At 47.4% G+C, this 21,038-nt stretch overlaps 3 protein-coding genes and 3 non-coding genes across 6 annotated transcripts; 3 read left to right on the top strand and 3 right to left on the bottom strand.

The window, feature by feature from the left end:
- Nucleotides 1-1,371: 1,371 nt before the first annotated feature.
- Nucleotides 1,372-1,444, bottom strand: Trnav-aac (transfer RNA valine (anticodon AAC)). The gene has a single exon. It is a non-coding gene; the product is annotated as a tRNA-Val (tRNA).
- A 2,168-nt stretch (nucleotides 1,445-3,612) lies between these two features.
- Nucleotides 3,613-3,685, top strand: Trnav-uac (transfer RNA valine (anticodon UAC)). The gene has a single exon. It is a non-coding gene; the product is annotated as a tRNA-Val (tRNA).
- Nucleotides 3,686-5,874: 2,189 nt separating this feature from the next.
- Nucleotides 5,875-5,947, bottom strand: Trnav-uac (transfer RNA valine (anticodon UAC)). Its single transcript has one exon. It is a non-coding gene; the product is annotated as a tRNA-Val (tRNA).
- A 1,843-nt stretch (nucleotides 5,948-7,790) lies between these two features.
- LOC1269826 (retinaldehyde-binding protein 1) lies at nucleotides 7,791-8,969 on the bottom strand. The gene is made up of 2 exons (XM_308476.5): nucleotides 8,168-8,969; nucleotides 7,791-8,081 (listed from the first exon to the last, which is right to left on the bottom strand). Exons 1-2 carry the CDS (start codon nucleotides 8,885-8,887, stop codon nucleotides 7,806-7,808), a joined length of 996 nt encoding a protein of 331 aa, XP_308476.5. The 5' UTR covers nucleotides 8,888-8,969; the 3' UTR covers nucleotides 7,791-7,805.
- Nucleotides 8,970-10,084: 1,115 nt separating this feature from the next.
- LOC1269825 (alpha-tocopherol transfer protein-like) lies at nucleotides 10,085-14,147 on the top strand. Its single transcript, XM_308475.5, has 2 exons — nucleotides 10,085-12,150; nucleotides 13,543-14,147. The coding sequence occupies exons 1-2, from the start codon at nucleotides 11,434-11,436 to the stop codon at nucleotides 13,804-13,806; spliced, it is 981 nt and encodes a 326-aa protein (XP_308475.4). The 5' UTR covers nucleotides 10,085-11,433; the 3' UTR covers nucleotides 13,807-14,147.
- A 1,447-nt stretch (nucleotides 14,148-15,594) lies between these two features.
- Nucleotides 15,595-17,524, top strand: LOC5667212 (retinaldehyde-binding protein 1). The gene is made up of 2 exons (XM_001687900.2): nucleotides 15,595-16,611; nucleotides 16,684-17,524. Exons 1-2 carry the CDS (start codon nucleotides 15,913-15,915, stop codon nucleotides 16,942-16,944), a joined length of 960 nt encoding a protein of 319 aa, XP_001687952.2. The 5' UTR covers nucleotides 15,595-15,912; the 3' UTR covers nucleotides 16,945-17,524.
- Nucleotides 17,525-21,038: the final 3,514 nt, after the last annotated feature.

Below are 21,038 nucleotides of genomic sequence, written 5' to 3' on the forward strand. Positions count from 1 at the left end.
ACATCGGATCCCATAGGCCTTCCTTGAGCGTCAAATCCTGATCCACCATGCCCTGGCCGTCCATGACTGCCCGCACCATTGCCTCCCATACCCGAACCGCCAATAGGTCTTCCGTGTGCGTCAAAGCTGCCCACTGGTCGTCCGTACGCATCCAATACAGCTCCACCAGTGCCAGGACTGCCGCCAGGTCTACCGTCGTAACTTCCTGCACCTCCTGGACGTCCATAGCCATCCAGTCCACCACTACCGCCTGGTCTCATCGAATGTCCGTTGGTTCCTGGTTCGTATGCATCTGGCAGACGCAACTTATCCACCGGCACTTTTAGCGGATCGGGTCTGCTATCTAAGAGAAAAACGCAACATCTTCAGTAAGGTTCAATAGGCTTTTGTCAGCGTTGCCATTCATACCATAGATGTAGCTGCCTCCACCATCAACCGATCCATAGCAGGAGCTGCAATCACCGCCAAGCGATTGGCTCTGCGCTTGTCCCATACCATTGGAACCGACTACATAATAACAAACAAATCAGTTTCACTCGTTCAACATTTGTTTTATGGAATCAAAGGAACACTCTTACCAACTACCGCTCTGGAGCTATGTTGTGTTGCCTCGGCTTCAGCTTTACCATCTTGACTATTGCCAAAATGAAGATACTGTGATTGTGTTTGGCCTCTGAAACTAGTTTTACGATTGTGTTTTTGTTATTAGTTAGATATTAGACCTTTACTAGCTTCCCAATGATACGTACTTTCCGCGAATATTTCCATTCCTCTTCACTCTAGAAAGGGGGCTGTTGTCTATATCGATTGATTTGGAGAGTTCTTCGGACGGGTTCTGGAGGGTTGGGAAAGAATGAACTATTAGCGCAGGAAAGAATGAACTATGCGTTAAGAGATTACTATACACAGATATGCTTCTGAATGCACCATTAACTCGTTATAGAACTAATGACCATCAATTTGTTTTCCAAGCCTAGACTCTCTTGCAACTACAATCGACGACCAATTTCATTGCGGACCAGTCTGGTATTATGGAGTGTGTTCTGCAACATGTCCACAATGTAGAGCATCAGTCTATCATGTGTTATCAGTTCAGGAACTCACTTTTTTTTATTCTACCCGAACACATTCGTCTAATACACGCTACTTCGTTTTTTCGCAACTGTACAACGCACAGTTCGAACAAAACGCAAGACAAGGCCTCGAAGATTAATTTAGAGCTATAAAACAGCCGAAAGTAGGACAAGTACGTAAAAAGATCACATTGCTAAGAAAATGTTTCCATTTAGGAAGGAACCAGCCAGCCAAACGCGATTACTAAAATACAATTATCACGAGAGCAAGAGTGTGGCGGCCACAAAAAAGTTTCTCTGTTTCCGCCCGGGATCGAACCGGGGGCCTTCCGCGTGTTAGGCGGATGTGATAACCACTACACCACGGAAACAGCTGTGATGGAGGGCGATTCAACTACCTATATAAACCAACCAACCTCAACCAAAATGTTGCGGTGGACTTCAGAAATGTTCAATATATAAAATTTTATGCTTTAATTACACTTACAGAAGTTAAAACTGCCGAGTGTGCCGCTGTTGCGCAAAGCGCAAACAATACTAGCGCCCAGCGCGTAGGGCGCTCCATTTGATGTCGTCACCACAGTGAGTATTAGCTTAATTTCTATTGCTTCCGTCACGTTCCAGGATGTGTTGTTTTAATGTAAATTTACATTAGATTTGCACTGAACTTTTGTTCAAACATCACTGTTTTCTCACACTCGTTATGAACACTTCTTCTCGGTTGCGTAACACAGCGGTGTACGAGAACGGATCTGTAGAAAAGGAAACTAATTTAACTAACAAGTCGTTCGTTCACTTCAACACCTTCAACAATATACACTCCAACTGAAAACGGCACGCACTGGCACCGAAAAGAAATTTTCAAACACCACTTCAATCCATTCACCTCTCGAGCGAGGAAGAACGTCTTGAACACTTCACGAAATAGAATACGGATCACGAATAGAATACGTGTGGGTAACTTTAGATGCGTTCACACACGGCGGGCCCTTTACTTCTCTCACTTTACACGTTTCAGACTAAAGTCATCAGACGATTTTTTTCCACACAGCGACAGCGGCCGATCAAAGGCTGATTGATTCCATCTGCCACCGGAAGCGCGGGCTCTATGACACTACCATCTAAGAAGAAGGTCCCAACACAATCCGGCAGGCCCAAGATGCGACCGTTCCGGGGAACAGTCCGACGGCAAGTGATTGGCACATGGGATGCGATTTCAAACCTGGAGGCTGCAGAGAACTCCAGAAGCCACCCCTAGTCGAAAGATTGCTCTCATGTCTCTCGGAGCTGTTCGATCGTGCAAGGGCCCAGCATACCAAGAACTCTATGGTACTGAGCTATGCTGCATTAGCCATCGCTTCTTCTCTCCCAAGTGATGAAGTCTCAGCAATTAATACTCGCGCTTGTTTTCCCCTACGACTCCGAGAACCTCAATGAACAGGAACCTCTCGTGGTAGCGAATGCTGGGAATCAAAATGTGACACACGATCGAATGCGATCGTTACTGTTACATTATAAATTCAGATGCGTTTCGTATTGGGACTCTGGTCATATTTCAATTAAATCCAATAAGGACAATCATAAGTCCACACACAACTTAAGACAAACGGTATGAGAGATGGCCAATATCTGAGAAACTGTTTAATGGGGATATTGAACCCTTTGTAATAGTAGTCATCCTAGAAAGTGTTCTCTGTCAATGACGTAGATCTATTTTCCATGTTCTCGTCCAACTCTTCACGCTGTTCAGAAACACATGGGAATCGCAAGCCTTTTTAAAACCAATCTTTCCGTACGTTACCCGATTAACATTAACCCGGTGGTCTAAATACGCGTGTACATGTCTCTAAAGTCGCTGATAAGAGGACAACACCGTGCAATATATGCAAGGAAACAAACACACAGAGACCCCGTCTAACAGCGTTCGAACGCGTGCGTTATCATTTTGCGCGCGCATTATTAGCTCATCGGTTAACTACTCTACTTGAACGGAACGGCAGAACCGTTGGAAGAAGAATTCCTCCAGCCAAACACGACGACGACGACGACACACAAATCAAATCTCGCCCAAAGAACAACAATCTCAATAGAAAGATGATGTGGAGGAACAAACACATATTCGAACAATCATTTTCCAAAATCGTACGTAGTCATTTATAAATAATGATCTAACGTGTAGCTGAAATGTGTCCTGATCTATCTTCATACTCAACCGTTTATTAGGGACCTATTTTAACGTCAACCTTTAGAGGGAAATACGTTCCCGCCTATCCCCCAGAATGTGACATTGACCCCTGGGGTTGGATGTTGCTTCCGAAACAGATTGAATCGTGTGACGGCCGCGCGCCCATCCCCTATCAGTCGGATTGTTTCTTTGCCGCCAGATTTTGGACAAGAGTGTACTTGCCTCTGGCATCCTGGGAGGATGTTGATTCGCGCAAGTCGTGTCTCTGTGTGTAGCTGATAATTGAATGGAAAGGTACGCGTGAAAGAGGCACGGGCGAAACTGAACGGTTGTAAGTGCAGGGAGAGCATGGGTGGTTCCATAGTGTAGCGGTTATCACGTCTGCTTTACACGCAGAAGGTCTCCAGTTCGATCCTGGATGGAACCAGAGTGTTTCTTTTTGACAAGTGACGATTCGTTGTATATAATTTCAGCGATGTTTTGCTTGTATCTTGTGATGTGTTTATTTTTTTATACGAAACGAATCAATAGTCTTTTAGTCTTTTAAAGGAAATGTAACGTTCAGCTTTACACACGTTTTGCTTACTTACCACAAAGAACATTTCCCATGATCTGGTGCGTTACGCTAGCCCTTCCTCAACACTTGATGCGTCTTGATTGAATCGCGCAATTAGTGTCAAATTTTGAAATACACCATGCCCTTTTACGGCTCTATGCGGTGTCAAAGCACGCGTCCCCATCTCTTGTGGTGTGGCATCTGCTTCCAAAGGGCTTGCCTGGTTCGTCCCTAAGCGCAATAATTGATCAGAACTAATTAAAACCGTTCACACTGAAAAGAGTGGCAAAGAGTCATCACTTAATTCAAAAATCATTCCCGTTTGCTGCCGTTGCTTCTGGCCCAAACAACAACGTCTGGTTTATGATATCTCGTTCGCCCGGTCGTGTAGGGTGTGTTGTTCTAAAACTCGATTGAATGGCTCAGTTTTCATCACCATATTTAGAGCGCATTCTGTTTGAGTGGCACAGCATTTCTTTTTGCCTACTTCCATCCCCCCTCTCCTCTTTTCCCGTGCGCATCCTTTTACCCCAGCATCGCCTACCAGAGATCGCTGCTTCTTTTCTCACTGCTCAAACCCCTTTTACGAAGAGCAACGTAACGTGCGCGGGGTGTTGAAACGTTGATACGATCGAATTAAACGCTTGCATTAAAACACATCGAATCGCGCACAACAAACACACGTTGGAGGAAAGGGAAAGTGTAACACCACCATTCATTCTCAGCCCTTTGCAAAGGGAAGAAAAAAGGCCTAAAACACTTGCAGCAGCAGCCTCTCCACTACTGCTGCTGCTGAAGATCGTGATGAACTAATTGAATTAAGGGCGCGCGCGATTATGATGCGATTAATCGCGGCCCGATATTAAGTGACAGCACGCTGCACTTCCCCAGCAAGTAGCGCGATCGTGGTGAGTGTGATGTCACAATTCTTGACGCCCTTAAAAAATGGCTCAACTCACCCGACTCTGGGACGTTTAATTACATTTCTAACTCAATCGATCGCTTGTGTTGCGATGCTGCTACTGCTGCAGAGCGTTTCGAGCTATAGCGATCGTGCTCTGTTTTACGAAGGGTAGTAGCTTAATCGTTTAATCGGCAAAAGTAATTGGAACGAACGATATTAAACCCATCATCCGGCAACGAGCTGCGTGACCCCGGAAATGGGAGCAAATGAAGCATGCAGCAACCGATTAATTTTCATTTTTTCCGTTTGACAATGTAGCGCTAAGACGCTTGATTTTGTAAATATTGGATATGGGCTTTAATTTCCTCTAAGTTAGTGGTTGTGTAAGAAATTTAGGAAAAATAGCACATCTTGTGCAACGTTTCCTTGACATCGTTGGTCTTCTAACATTTGTTTCAAACATCAAAAGACCTTCTGCTGTGTATCAACACAGTCTCGACCTCGCACGTTTACGATAGCAAAAGTTAAGACCAAACAAGCGGAAGATCAACAAAAAACATCTGACAACTGAGACAGGGGAGATGCGGTGCAAGATGAAAGCAAAAAACTGCAAACAATTAGACAAACACAATACACGGCAAACATCAATCATAAATGTCTGTTTTAGTGGTTAGACATGACGACGGAGTATATAGCAAAAGATCTGATACAACAATCACACAACAATTTGCCTCAGCTTCTGATCTCTTTTCTCGCAAGTTAGAAGAATGCAGCACACACTGTTGTTTTTCTTGCATTTCCTGTATCCCCCAGTTTTAGAATGCAATCCGCTTTTTGTGCTACCCAAGCGCTTGCTGGTTACAGGTTGATTAGCATAGAATTGTACGAAAGACGGCACACACGAGACACGCGAAGGTGAAATGTTTCACGCCAATCTCCGACAGATCGGTGCAAAACGTTTGCCTTGCTGACAAATTGTTTTTCTATCTATGCGGGGTGCGTAACACATTTGTCATCGAGTGTGTCAAGTGTGGAGTAACCTTAAAAAAGTAATTTGCATAAGAAAAACGATAAAATCACACGATACTAAGAAGAGAAGTGGCAACAATACGTAGGGAAAAATAGAAACCGTGCGGAGTGGGGTAAAAAGACTTCTTGGTTCCATCCAGGATCGAACTGGAGACCTTCTGCGTGTAAAGCAGACGTGATAACCGCTACACTATGGAACCGCCGATGGTGAAGGGGCGCTCAAAGCCATATAAAAACGTAGACGCTCGGTCATGCGCAATGAAGCGTTGCTAGTGAATGATGAAGGTGATGGTACACGAAACACATTTGCTGTGGTTATGATGTTCAACGCTATTTTCAGATTAGTACCATTACATTTCACCCATGAATTTTATTTGTTAATGTTTTGACTAATTTTTAGTTTTATAACTTAGAAAGCTATCAAAATTAACATTATAAATTATGAGATTCATTATGAGCATAAATTTGTTTACTTCTCTGGTACAGCATAGTTAAACTAATTAAATATTATTTATTCTCTCCCCTTCACCACGTTCCGTTGCAAAATTAAATCAACACCAACGAAACAAATCAACTGTCTGGCCGAATCGTGACACGATTTAATCATAGCCAATGAGTTTCGGAACGCCTCAAACTTGCACAAACTCGATTATCACCCTCGCGCCGAAAACTGATTGGAAAAGTGCATTCTATCTACGATCGTCTGACCTTCGGGCGGATCAAACCTAACGACATAAGGGCTACCACCAGACAGTGGAGGGCACCCCGCAAGACGATTGCCATATCCGAGACGAAAATGTCTGTTTGTTTGAGGAGAGATTTTTTTTTTCACCCCGTGGTTGATATTTTTGGCTGCCGCTTACTCAAGCGTAGTTTCGGTTTTTCGAAATGACCGGTTGGAAAATGTGTGCTTTTCGCTAGTTCATAAATTAAACCTCGCTCGTTTCTACCTCCCCTCGGAAATAGCCGACGGCGGTGTTGGTGATGGCACAAGTCGAGTTTTTTTTTATTCAAACTGATTGTTGTCATCACTGCTGCGTGTTAGAAGAGGCAGAGTCTCGTTTCGTTAAGTTACGTATGATTGATATCGCGAACGGCGATGATACGGCGATGGAATATGTCAGTTTTGCGGTAGGCTATGGTTCGGGCGTTACGTTTCGAAGGTCAGAGTCGCTCGGCTACGGATGGTGAAATGCTGCACCTGCCCCAGCATCATCGGAACGTCCAAACGGCTTGTCAGCGAGGTACGGAATTTCATCAACAAACTGTTGTAGTCAAGGTCAGTTACAGAGGCGTAACGCAACAAAGAAGGGGTTTGGCCGACGGGACGTGTCCACGCTTCGGACGCTAATTCTAGTGTCTAGTGGGTCTAGCCATTAGGAGAATGCGCGCGGATTGCATTTCTTCACCGGCACCGCTTGTCGATGCATATCAATGATCGGTCGTGAGACTGTGAGCACGGTAATTACACCCAACCACACGATTACAGGCTGAATGATTGCAGGCATTTTGTTGCCTACGAATAGGTCCCATTCACTATCGGAATGCAATTAATCGTTTATTGTCTGTTATCGATGCTAATTGAAGAAAGTGTTTACAATCACCATGCGGAAAGCAACGCTTACAATCTAACAAGCCCTAGCGCTAAGGTGCATCAACATTTGTAGTGTGAACGTTCATTTCTTATTGTCTTAAAATTGTTACAATTGCCACTTCCTTGTGAACAGAACAACAAAATACAACGCTAGAATGCAACTTATCAACATATACGGCACGCAACGGCACGCAAACACACCTTCACACTACTGCGATCAGGTATATCGATCGCAATTATCTAAGATGTAAACTCTGACCGACCCGAGCGCAAGCCCACGTTATGACACCGGCCCGGTTCTAAGGGTCGTGGTGGTGCTGCTGCTGTTGCTGCTAATTGACTTACTCTTTGGTAGTAGATTCTTCACCGTACCGTGCACCAATGACGACCATCTGGTTCTCCGGAATGCTACGTAACCGGATTGGAAGACCGAACACCCGAGTACCCTCCGGCGATGGTCGAGCTCAATCGACGGTCAACTTCCGGAAGCTTCCAACCATCGACTCCTCGCCGGGGAACTCGTTGCGATGGGCGGTGCGTGCTGATGAGCCCGAACTACCTGGCGCCGGTATGGAAAGATCCATCAGGAACTGTTCCTCGAGCTTGAACCATTTCGTTTGCTTCTCGAACATGTCGCGAAAGTTGTCCGTAGCTTGCTTCAAGCTTTGCTGCCCACCGCACGTCGTCGGGAGGAGCGTTTGATCGATCGCACTGTGTAGTTCTTGTTCGGTGCGATGGAACTGCGAAGAGTAGAAGAAGAAGAAACATAGTTAGAAACAGGTGGCTTATGGAGTTCACAAGTTCACATGGAAACGACATGGTGTACCTTGAATCGGTCCCTTATTTTCGGACTCAACAAGGGCAGCAGCAAGTCTAGCAGCATCCAGGTGATCCTCGGCACCTTCACCATGTGCACCTCCTTCACGAACATCGTCACGACCTCGTTGATGGAGTCGGCCATCATCTTCACTTCGCTCAGGCCCCACATCCCCACATGTGCCATCGTCATGCCGGAACAGTCCACCACCCATACCGTCCCGTGCACCTGTGTCCGCTCGTACTCCAGGCACGTGTTAATGACGAGCGCACCGAGCCTCATCTGCAGCAGTGCGGTCGTTTCTTTCGGATCCATTGCACCCACGCGCACCAGTATGACCGTACGTCGCTGTCGGTCCTGCCCAAGCGGTACGATCGCATCCAGCTCCACCATACGCTGCACGTTGGGATGGAAGCTGCTCACCTCCGCACCGTACAGTGTTCGCATGCGCATCAGAAACGCCAATCCGCCTTCCAGCGTTGCGCAAGCATCGTTGACGTTAAACTTCCTGTACCGCAAAAACCGCAACAGAAACACCGGATCCGTCCGGCAGCGTACGATTTGCGGATGTTTCGCGATAAACTCACGCATCAGCGCAAGGGATGATTCGCGCGTGTCCTCGTTTTCGTGCAGCTCTTCCGCGGCCCGCACCAAGTCACGCTCGTCCAATGTCGTCCGATACGGTGCGTACGTTCGAGGACGTTTGTCCATCACGTCTTCGTAGTGCATGATGTGATTTCGGGAGGAAGTAACACCTTTCGAGGTACAATTTGAGCGCGCTGCGTACACTGTCACAGAATGCTGTGAGGGTTCCTTCTAATCGCTGGTGTTGCTAGAACCGTGGCTCGAGCCAAACTGTGGCAGCGTCCAGCGTCCGGGGAGCAGGTTAGTGCGATCTTTCCAGCCCCAGTTTTTTTTTTTTTTTGCGCTGACCTGAGCCGGGACGGGGCCGCCACCTTTGCTAATTGTCTAATGCAGGTCCATGTTTCACACGCTCATTTGCAATTATATGATAATGATTGGTTTTGCGCGCGTGTTGGTTGGATCTTGGGGCTCGGGTCTCGGGGTGAAATCGGGCTTGCTCCAGAAATGTGCGCTGAGAACTTCAGTCAACAAGATGCCGCTACCGGGTTAACAGCTTTCTAGTGTTCGATCGATCGAGTCGGGTACGACGACATGCGGGGATCGGTGTTGTGATATAAGGAAGTTGCGTGACGCCATCATCGCCCCTTTCGGTGTAAGGTGTTTTGTGTTTTGTGGCTGTTCAACTACGACGAAAATAGTTTGCCTAAAGCTTTCTACAGCTTTCCACGTCAACACAGTTTCCCATCTCAAACATGAACCGCAAACAAAACCCTAATCTAACGATCCAAAACGATCGACAACGTTTGCTCTCGCAACAGGCAAATTGTGCTTTGTGTTGTGTGTATCTATTACGATCGGGTCGTTGTGGCTTAAAACCCACTAAAAAAAGCGTAATTAAAAGACGCAGACGACGGTGACTCCTCCTGCGTTACAAGCGGATTGCGGATCCAGAGCAGAAAACAGAAGCCCCCAATTGTGTGTGGATGGTTGCACAAAGCGATGACGATACAGAAAAGCTGCGTCTTAACAGTCAACTTAACACAGCCATCGATTTCGCAGTCATGAGATTGAGCTTATGCAATACCTTCACGTGTGTGTGTGTGTGTGTGTGTGTGTGTGTGTGTGTGTGTGTGTGTGTGTGTGTGTGTGTGTGTGTGTGTGTGTGTGTGTGTGTGTGTGTGTGTGTGTGTGTGTGTGTGTGTGTGTGTGTGTGTGTGTGTGTGTGTGTGTGTGTGTGTGTGTGTGTGTGTGTGTGTGTGTGTGTGTGTGTGTGTGTGTGTGTGTGTGTGTGTGTGTGTGTGTGTGTGTGTGTGTGTCGGCAGCATAGGACAGTACGATCTTCTGTTACAGAGGGCCAAACCCTACGGTGTAACCACTTTAACCTGCCACCGAACCCGAGCCATATCCTGTGCGAAGTGCGGCGTAAAAGAAAGGCCCTCACCTATTCTGCCGATGCGAAGTCGAACTCTCTGTCCTTCACACACTTATCTGTGACGACGCTGGACGGTTGACCATCTCGTTAATAGTTTCGCTATCCTTTACCATCGTGATCGGTGTGTGCGTGTGTGTGTGTTTTCAATATTCTCGGCATACGAGGAGCTACACAACGCAGCCTTGTTTGCATGTTTAAAAGATCCATTAAGCCGGACACGGACATCCAACAACACGAGCTCCTCGTCCCACGAAAACAAACGCTGTTTGTCTATGATGCTAATGTTGTCGAAAAGAGATCATACGCTTGTCGGAATGCTGGGTGACTAGTGCGCTAGTGACAACCAAACCCCGGAAAGTCCCGCTGCAGGGTCTTAAAGGCTGGTATACTGGTTTACCTTTGCTTAGTGGCACCAAACAGGACCTTGAATTTGGTTGCTGCTGCTGTTACTGCTGCATCCTTTGAAACCAGCTTGACCGCGCGTGCCTGCTTCCCGGGGGCCCTGTGCCAATGGGAATGGAATCAATGCAAAGGTCAAACGGGCCTTTTCTTTCTGGTTTGGCCAAAAAGGGTGAACTTGTGCGACTGCGAAACGGTCTTTCCAACGCTTCGTTCGGGCGTAACGAACGGAACGCGCATTTGCGTTTGCTATCTGCGCGTTTTGATCCCAATAAACAGTGTGGCACCCCCGTTGATTGCCAAACCGCCAGTTCGATGGATTTTGCATTTCGGCACAAGGCTACGCCAACGGCAAAGTGTGTTAGCCAAGCGTTGATTGTGGTATAGTTTTACCATATGGCATCGTGCGGAGTGTCCAACTTTTTGGACACTGACTAAGCTACCCCAACCTCTCCCGGACAGACTCTTTTGCTCCCGATTTTCAAAGACCCCCTCGCCAAGCATGTCGCATGAAGACGAACCGTCTCATCCGGCGCTCGGCGTTCCGAAAACCAGTTGCTCCACGTGATGGAAACGATGGAAAGACGAAGAAGTTCGATGGTTCGACAATAGATCCCGAGCCAACGCGAAACAGAAGACAAAGAAAGACGGACAAGCACAACCTGCGACTACCTGGCCACGCCGTGCCGTGCCGTGCCTCTCTGCGGTGGAAAGGGAAAGTGCGTTATTCTTCCACCCCGACGACGATTGGGCTGTAAGCTTTCGCAGACCGAGCGCACCGACCGTCAGTGTCAGTTGGTGTTTGGAGGTGATCGTGAACACAACAGGAACAACACAACACAGCACCAGCAACAGCATCATGACGGTCACGTACGGTGTCGAGAAGTGTCCGGAAAAGTTCGACGAGTATCGGTGCAGCCTGCCCGAGCAGTACCGGAAGCTGGCGGCGGACCAGCTGCGCGAGGACGATCACATCCGCAAGCAGGCCATCGATCAGATGCGCCAGTGGATAGCGAAGCATCCGTACATCCGCCGCTGCCGCACGGATGCCGTGTTTCTGCTGCGCTTTCTGCGCCAGCGCAAGTTCTCCATCCCGAAGGCGTGCGAAATGCTGGAACGATATCTAGCCCTTCGCCAGACGTTCCCGCACTGGTTCCAGGGGCTGGACCCGTTCGAGAAGACGATGGTGGCGCTCGGCGAGGAGGAGGTGTTCCACGTGCTCGGGTTCGACGCCAAGGGCCAGATCGTGATACTGATCAAGTCGCGCAACTTCCGCGTGGACAAGTACGACCTGGAGGATCTGATACGGTTTCTGCATATGAACATGGAGATTTTGTCCTGCGACGAGATGGTGCAGGTGGCCGGCGTGGTACTGATCGTGGACTGTTACGAAGCATCGATGGCACACTTCACGCTGTTCCGGCTGAGCGAGATGCGCAACATTGGGCCGTACATCAACCACCTGCTGCCGATCCGCTGCCGGGAAATTCACGTCATCCGGCTGCCGAAGGTGGCCGCATCCATCGTGGATCTGCTGTTTGCCTACGTCAGCCCCAAGCTGAAGCATCGGTTCTTTGTAAGTAGTAGCGGATGACAATGGGTGACGACCACAACGAACCTTGGGCCGGCGATAAAGACGCAGTGCAGTGCGGTTCACACCTTTCCGAATTTGGAGCGCCTGCGTTTTGTTGTGACCGTTTGTGAATTCATGTGCGGGGTTGGTTTTTTTGGGTGCCGGTGTGTGTGTGTGTGTGTGTGTGGACAGTGTGAGAAGAAATGAGACGCTTTGAAGATTTGTAGGCCACCACAATGTTTGGCGCAATCGGAAAAACGGTACTTACGCAACGCCGCTGACTCCGTGGAACGTGACAAAAGGCCTCCAAACTAACTAACGTTTTGGTGTGGTTTGAGTTGTGGATTGAGTTGGGAATTCTCTCAACCCCTCCAACGCCCTCCAAGAAGTTGCAATGTCCGGCCCTGTTGGGTGGAAATTGGCTTGTGTGTGTGGGGGGGGGGGCTAGACGTTGACATTTCAAATCATCCGATCAAGCAGATCCGATCATGCGATCATGCGAGTTTATGCTTTTTTGGAGAAAGAGAAACCTCTTGGAGGATGTTGCTAAATTGGCGAAATTGCTTGCCCGCGTGTCGTCGAAAGAGAGAAAGAAAAGTAAATGGATATGGGGACCATCTCCAAGCTCCCAGAAGACAGTTCGATTTCTAAATCGGAGTGACTAATATACATAATGTATGCACAGAGAAATCCAAATTCGGTACCGACAAAAAACTGTCTAATGTGCCTTTGCAAATCAACATTAGTAGGGGTTTTCCAATGAGACTAAACTGATAACGGCTTGGCAGAGCGTCTGCAAAACATCGTAAAGGAGATGGTTTGTGTGGCAATTTCCTTTGATTTGGTTTGCTGTTAAATGAAAGGTTAGCTTTAAAAATGACTAACGAAAACCTTTGATTTGAACTCCAATGACGTCCCTAAACTTAGTATGGAAGTCCCAGAGGCTGAATTAGCTATAATAATCAGCAGTTTAAGTTGTAAATCAATGCCACACGTTAGTTTTGGGAAGGCAGGTCACCTCACCTCAGCTTGATCATAAAAGTTATCATCCACACGCGAAAACAACCCAAACTGGGAGTCAACCAATGAAGATCGTCCAGGACCGGTATCGCCGTTCGCGCATTATATTTGTTGCGAGATCTGTAAAGAACACGATCTAGACGCAGAAACCAGTTTTAAGATAAAATATCCCGTGACGTTCGCGGGAACATTGACTTTTTGGGCAACTAATTCGCCCACCCATCGACCAGACACGTGTATGTTGGTTTTTTATGTGTCTGGCGGTGAAAAGACATCCTATTAAGCTTGGTCCATTGAATTGAAAATGACGTAAACCCTTGCCAGCGATATTGACTAACAAACATGTTATGTTTCTTCCTTTGTTTCCCTCAACAGTTCCACAAAACCATTAATGAGGCGGTAAGCTACCTGGGCAAGACGCTGCTACCAACGGAGTACACCGATCAAACCGAAGAACCGAAAGCCCTCACGCACGTGTACAGCAAGCGCATCCGCGAAAGCCGCGACGAGCTGCAGCTGCTCGACCAGATGGAGATTGATGTGGCCAAGTTTTCCTCCGTGTGGAGCAAGACCGGCTGTGCGCCGGGCGGTATCGACGCGGGGATGGTGGGCAGCTTCCGCAAGCTGGACATCGACTAGCGTGTCTGTTGCATGCGCAACGTTTACGTTATTTATAAGTGTATTTCCGGTTCCAACTCTCTTCCACACGCCACTTCCCATCTCCATCGCGACGGTATCATATCGGTAGGCTCATAGGGTTGTATTGTATTGTATTATGTTTAGTGATTAGCTGTTTTGGAAAGCATAACTCACCTTCCATCCGTTTTGTGCACGGTGTCTACCACATACCGAGTCGGTTTTATTCCACTCTTTAGGGTATTAGAAGTTAGCTGCACTAAGGTATCTGCAGAAAAGGGCCGCTGTAACGAGCTCACGAATAAAATGATTATAATAAAACACTCAAAACCAAAAAAAAACGTTTGAAAAATGTGCGTTTGTCGCCTGCAGCAGCAGCAGCTGCTCTCCAATCAATCATAGCTGGAACACAGCAACGCCTCTCAAACACCATCCACACGGGTTCGGGTATGATTTAACAGCCTCCAAATAGTACCTATCAATCGGTCTTTGTTTACGATCGGTTTCTCCAGACATGCAGACCGCGCGATGGTGTCGATTGTCCCCACGGCCAATTTTGACATTCGTCGGCCATTGTATGCGCCGTGTTCGAGGTGTCGTTGGATTGTCTATTTCACCGCGGTGCACCCCGTACACATTCCTGTCTTGATGAATGACATTCATCTGTGTCTCGTTTGCTTTGTGTATATGCGTTTTTGGGAAAAGGAAATAGGAGAGTTTCTTTCGTGTGTTTCGGGAGTGTTTCCAAATTGTGATTGCATGACTGGAATGGATGTTAGCGTAAACGGATAACATGTATAATCTGTTCGATGCCTAAAACCTTTAAAGAGTTTTTCCGTGAACTAGACTAGAAGACAATGCTCGATCAATTGCCTAGAGGAGTTTGCCTTTATGGCTAAAATCGGGTATAAATTGACAAATACCGAGAAAAAGGTTTACAGGGATTATGCAACGAACTCGGATTTGGTTCAAACTACTCATAAAAGTAACTGAAAGTTGTTAAACATTAAGAGGAATGGTTTGAAATACGCATTGCCTACCTTTGAGGTGCACTTGCTACAAGGTATGCAATACGAAGCTCAAACACGCCCAAAGGTATGCAATCTGATGGCATTATTCAATTCACTCGAGAACATACTACATCTTTTCAAGGTCGTTTTGTGTTCTGATGATCTCTATTTATTTATTTTAAGTATGCTCTACCTTCCTATACACTAAACGCTTGTACAGAGTCACGCCCTTACAGAGTTCGTTTCCGTTTGACAACAATCGAACAGCATCTTGCGAGGCGCATATAATTGATCTACCCTTCCGATATACGCACACTCATTCTTCCATCAGATAGGTGTCCCCACCACCATCTCATTACAGTGATATAATTCTAACAATGTAATAACGCACACTGTCATATCGCAACCATCATTACGGCAGAGATTTGTGATACGAACCCTTCAACGCGCGCCAGCAACGCCGTAGTATCTATCTTCTCCCATTGCGCTCTTCTGCAATCATTCACAATGATGTGATATTTACGTCCCTGTTCGTGTGTGTGTGTCGGAAAGTCTCCATCTCTTTCCATCACCCTCGTCCCAAAGTAAACAAATAAACTATAAACGCAGCAGTTGCTTCAACCCGAGCTCACCGCATCTCATTCCCTCCAGGCTCATCATTGACAGTCACTTGCGGGCGGACGAATATGTTTGCTGCCGGTTTGTACGAGAGAGAGAACGGGTCGCGGGTGCGTCAGTCAGACACAGTCAATTAAATGTATCTCCCAAAACCCCTTTCAGTGAACCCCCGTGAGCGAGCTGGAAGTGGGTTCAAAAATCCGCTCGATCACCGACTCCAGCAACAACAGGCACACATTTCAACGGTTACCTCCCGTCATGGGGTGGCAAACGAAAAATTACAAAAAAACACATACCCACTGCCTCCATCGTAATCGTCCGCGAATGACGTTTCCGCGGTGAAGCCAGGTTGAGAAGGGGGAAGAGTTGTATGTTATTAAACAGAGCGCCGACACAAACACAGCAAGCCGGGTTCTCGGGCTGAACCGTGCGCTCCCCAGTAGTGTGTTCCGTTCCGTGCGGAAAAGATCGGTTTGCGCAAATGGCCCAACGTGCTGAAACGTTCTTCCCGTGCGATGGGCTGTCCGGCCAGCTGGACCAGATTGCGGCCACGGAACTGCGGGAAGAGGACAAGCTGCGCGACCAATCGCTGGCCGCGATGCGTGAGTGGATCCGGCAGAATGGGCGACTCCACCGGTGCCGCACGGACGATCGGTTTCTGTTGCGGTTTTTGCGCGTGAAAAAGTTCTCCGTGCCGATGGCTTGCGAGATGCTGGAACGGTATCTGACCATGCGTCAGACGTATCCACGCTGGTTCGCCCGGCTTGATCCGGAAGATGCGGATCTCGGGGCGGTGCTGGATGCGTGCTGTTTGGTGCCGATCGGACGTGATCCGGCGAGTGGACGGATTGTGATCTTCGGTGTGGTGAGGAACTTTGACGCTCAGCGGTACAACTCGGACACGATGATACGGTTGAACATGCTGGTGGCGGAAGCGTTGCTGGACGAGGATGCGAACCAGATTGCCGGCTTTACGCACATCTTCGACAATGGCGGCATGACGATGGCACACGTCACGTGCTGGACGCTGGACAACCTGGCCGGCTACTTGCGGAGCGTAATCAACTGTGTGCCGGTGCGGTTGAAGGAGAACCATTTCGTCAGTGTGCCCACGTTTGCGGCACAAATCAGCAAGTACTGTTTGTCGTTCGCGAGTGAGAAGCTTCGTGCCCGCATTCATGTAATTATTACCTGAATAACTGTGTGACAAGTTGACAATGCGTTTTTAATGAGCGTTTCTTCTCTTACAAAGTGTCACAGCACGGTGGATGAGTTACGGGCGAAGGTGTCCCCGGAGCTGCTGCCCCTGGAGTACGGTGGCAACGGTGCCACCCTGAAGGTGCTGAACGAACGATTTAGAGAGTTTCTTCGGTCGAAGCGCACTACGCTGCTGGAGCTTGACGAGATGGAGATCGATCTGAAGGATCCACGGGAAGCGGCCGTCCACGAGGATGTGGGCGAGGTGGTGGTCGATGGTGCTGTTGGGAGCTTCCGAAAGCTCTCGATCGATTGAATCATCCCCTGGCGGATCTTCTTCCTCCACCTCAATGTGATAAGCTGCTACTGCTGCAAGGTTATCTTATCTCCAAAGCTTGGTATAAGGCACTCGAAGGCAAAAACAAACCAATCTCGCAGCCAAGAAGCGTGAAGGAGACATGTTTGTTTAGTTTTTTTTTTGTTTTGGTTTTTGATTTGCAGTCGAATTTTTGTTTAGTCACGGTCCGCCAAATGACGTAGCATTTGGCAAATGTTAAATGACAAAGTGAGAAACGGTTTCGTACGGACGGTGTATCTATATGCGAGCGCGCTTGTACAAAAAAAGCAACCACTCATCCTTTCTAAAATTCTATTAAAACTGTGTTTCATCAACATCGATCACAACACTTCAGAATAGGTCAATGGCAAAAAACGAGTTCTTGCAAACGCAATTATAAGTGATTGTTTTCATCGATTCTGGGGTGTGTATGTGTGCGATTCTGATTTCTTGTAACGGTGACGTCAAAGGGAGCTAAATTCATTTCAAACAGCATAAGATTCAGTATTACGTTTAAGCATGGTTTTGGAATGGGTCCAGAATAAAATGTATTATTTTACTTACACTGTACTTGATCTTCCCGAAATGTGATTAATAACAGTAAACACAACAGTAAATCGAACTTTATGAATATGTTATTCAAACATGCATAAACTTCCTAAAATTGCCTAAAATCTTAAAGAATGATGACGATTGTATGTCTTAGAAGGCCTTTGATCTATTAGTGAATTCTTTCATCTATGGGTTTTAATAGAGGTTTGTTTATTTCATTTGAAAAGCTCTCCAACAAAGCTCTGAGAAGCTCAAATGAATCGAAGCTTTTGTCCGTCTTTCCCGCCAAATAAAAGCTTCCACTATGGTATCCAAGGGGTCCATCAATGTGAAGTTTTGGATGATCATTGCAAAAATGTGGTGTTATTAATAATAAACAATAATACAACCGAAAGTATGTTTATACAAAGTATTACAATGTATAGAGATGCTCAGAAGTTCTGATAGTTGTGGGGTACTTTTTTGGCTATTTCTTTAAGTGAACATTATTTGATGAGAATTGAAGTCTATGGCCTATCGGAAATTCCTATTTAATTTGTCGAAAATGGGTGATGCAGAGTCCATTTTGCTTCACATTAAGTTTATTCCCCAGTAAGAAAGAGCCAAGCAAATGTTCCACAACTATGAGAACAACTGAATTGAATGAACTCTTTAATTGATCCCGTCTTGCAGTAGTGATGGGTCATCGGAATCGCACCCGCGGCTCGGAATCGCTTCCGAGCATTGCTACTTTGGCTCCGATTCCGACAAATTCAAACCGTCGATTCCGACCATAGCCGTCCGGAGCCATCGGGAGCCATCGAAGCCGTTCGGAGCCGTCCGGAACAGTGCGGAGCCGCTAGTCGGCAGCTGGAGCCGGTCGGAGCCATCGGAACTGTTGGAGCTGTCCGGAGCCACTAGTCGGCAGCCGGAGCTTTTCGGAGCCGTCGGAACCGTTGGAGCCGTTGGAGCCGTCGGAACCGTCCGGAGCCGTCCGGAGCCGCTAGTCGGCAGCCGGAGCCGTCCGGAGCCGCTAGTCGGCAGCCGGAGCCGTCCAGAGCCGTCAGAGCTCCGGACGGCTCCAACGTCTCCAACCGACCTTTGTCGGCTACGAGGGGGCTCCAACGGCTCCAACGGTTCCAACGGTTGTGACGGTTCCGACCGATTCCGGACCACTCCGGGGCTGCCGACTAGCGATTCCGGGCGGCTCCGGGCGGCTATGACGGCTCAAACGGTTCCGACGGCTGCGAAAAGCTCCGGCTGTCGACTAGTGGCTCCAGATGGCTCCGGACTATCCCAGGACGGTCCATTCTGGGCTTGAACCCATGACGGGCATGTTATTGAGGCGTTCGAGTTGACGAATGTACCACGGGACCGCCGTGGTCATGTATCATACCAATTTGTAATAATTGATCAGATATCACACAGATTTTAAAAATTGCAGCAAAATTATTGATTACACTTTTTAATGTTCACAGCAACGCAAATCGTAATCTTCAGCTCTCCTCAATCTTCCTTCACAGACCGTTATTCAATGTACTGCATCTGCATCTGTAAAAATCTTCATCATCCGTTAAAGTAGATATGACCATGTAAGGACTCATATCACATTGCAACAGGTTTAACGTTAATTTTACACTTTATTTCTTCGCCAACGTTTATTCAATCCGTCAATCCGGTAGCACATACGTTCCGTGCCTGCATCCCATCCTGGAGGTTAAGGTCGTGCATGTGTGCATGGCACTATCACGTCAATATCAGCCCCGATCCCCACCAACCGGTGCAATGTTCAAGAAGCACCGTAAACACCGTCACGCCATTGAATATTGCACCCAGGTTCGAACGCTTCGACATACAGACACTTGACCAAAGCAATGCCACACCTTTCACGCCACACCCAGCATCCGCCAGTCCGCTAGTCGGCGCGTGCGGAGAGTGGGAGCCGAAGCACTTTTCATCTCATTTATCCATCCGTGCATCGCATCGCGGTCCTAAAAACGCAAAAGGAACCACCGAGCAGCGACGGTGTGCAATGGCAGTTCAATTGGTCAGTTGGGTAAGCACTATGGCCCCAAAAAAAATGAAACCTCCAAACGCACCGCAAGAGCATCAATCTTGGCAGCAGCATATTACGACATACGGGGCTGAGTTGGTGATTTTTGCTTCTTTTTTTGTTTGTCTGAGGGATGCCCTGACCAGCCTATTCAAAATTGTATGAGTCTTTCCCCTTCTTCGATCGCTCGAGCCGTCAGTATGTAGTGAAAGTACACAGTGCCAAAGCTCGTGGAAAAGGACCGCGAATGGATTCGGTATGACAATTGAATAATTGAACGATGGCGCTGGCGCTGGCTGGCGTCGTCGCCGTTGTCGGGCTGGCTGATCGGAGGGCTTTTATTTGGAGTCTCCGTTTGCTCCATCCTCCACCTCTGGCGAGTGTGTGTTATTTTACCGTCCATTTGTAATCCCGCGGTTCAGCAACCATCATCATGCTCGTATGCTCGAGGCGCGTACTAATACGAAGAACTTGCACTTACCCACCGCTTGCGTCAATATTTCCCTCCAACTGAATGGATTGCGTAAATGGATGAGGATCCCAGGTGGTAGTGGTGGATTGCAACGTACCACCGAAATGCTCAAATATCCCGTGGCATAATTTATGAAAAGAAATTGTGCTTTTCTGTCTGTGGGATGATGACGATGATCAGGTAGGGAAGGTGCGCGCGTGTGTAAGGTTAAGCTTTATTTGTATGAGAGTTTGGGTAAACGTCATGCGTGCTTATTAACGCATTTGAATCGTATTATTATTATTTGAGCTTTAAAAAAAGCAAACAAAGAGCTGATTTGGGGTCATTTTACGAAATAGTATGCACAGAAATACAAATTTCGCTTATTTTTAAATAATAAGTGCAACTACAAAAGTTTTTCGGTAGTTCGTTGATGTTCATCTGAAACGAGAATTGAACATGCTCCATTTGTTGCACTAATTTGCTTACTTACCACCTGCTCCATGCAACCAGCTCATATAGATCACGCTAAATTCAATTATAACTCACGATTTAATCCTTCTTTACGAAACTTACCCACAATTATTGAACCACTCCTCAACAGAAATGCTCTGAAATCCCCGCATGAATAATGCATCTAATAGTTCACTCCACCCCCTTTTATTTGATTGCTACTTTCTGTGCAATATTTCCATTTGCACCAACCACGTCATAGAGCTGTTGCACCGGATCATCCATTACCCATCGATCGTTTCGCCAACCTCGTCAGCGAAAAAGACGCTGTAAAATGCATCACTGCTGCTCTCTGCTATGCACTACAACCAAGCAGCTTCACTTGCTCGATCATTAAACTACTCGTATTAGACTAGTCAATTGTCACCTCTGGTGTCGCTATTGCCATTCTACTGGAAACGCTTTCTTTCGCGTGTAATACTCACCCCACCGCATCCAAACACATGATCGCCACCAAAACAGATGCCCCACGCTGCTTCCCTCCATACTACAACACGCGCAACACGTCACAAGCACCCCAAAACC

This window comes from Anopheles gambiae, chromosome 2 (assembly GCF_943734735.2).
Source record: "Anopheles gambiae chromosome 2, idAnoGambNW_F1_1, whole genome shotgun sequence".
NCBI lineage: Eukaryota > Metazoa > Arthropoda > Insecta > Diptera > Culicidae > Anopheles > Anopheles gambiae.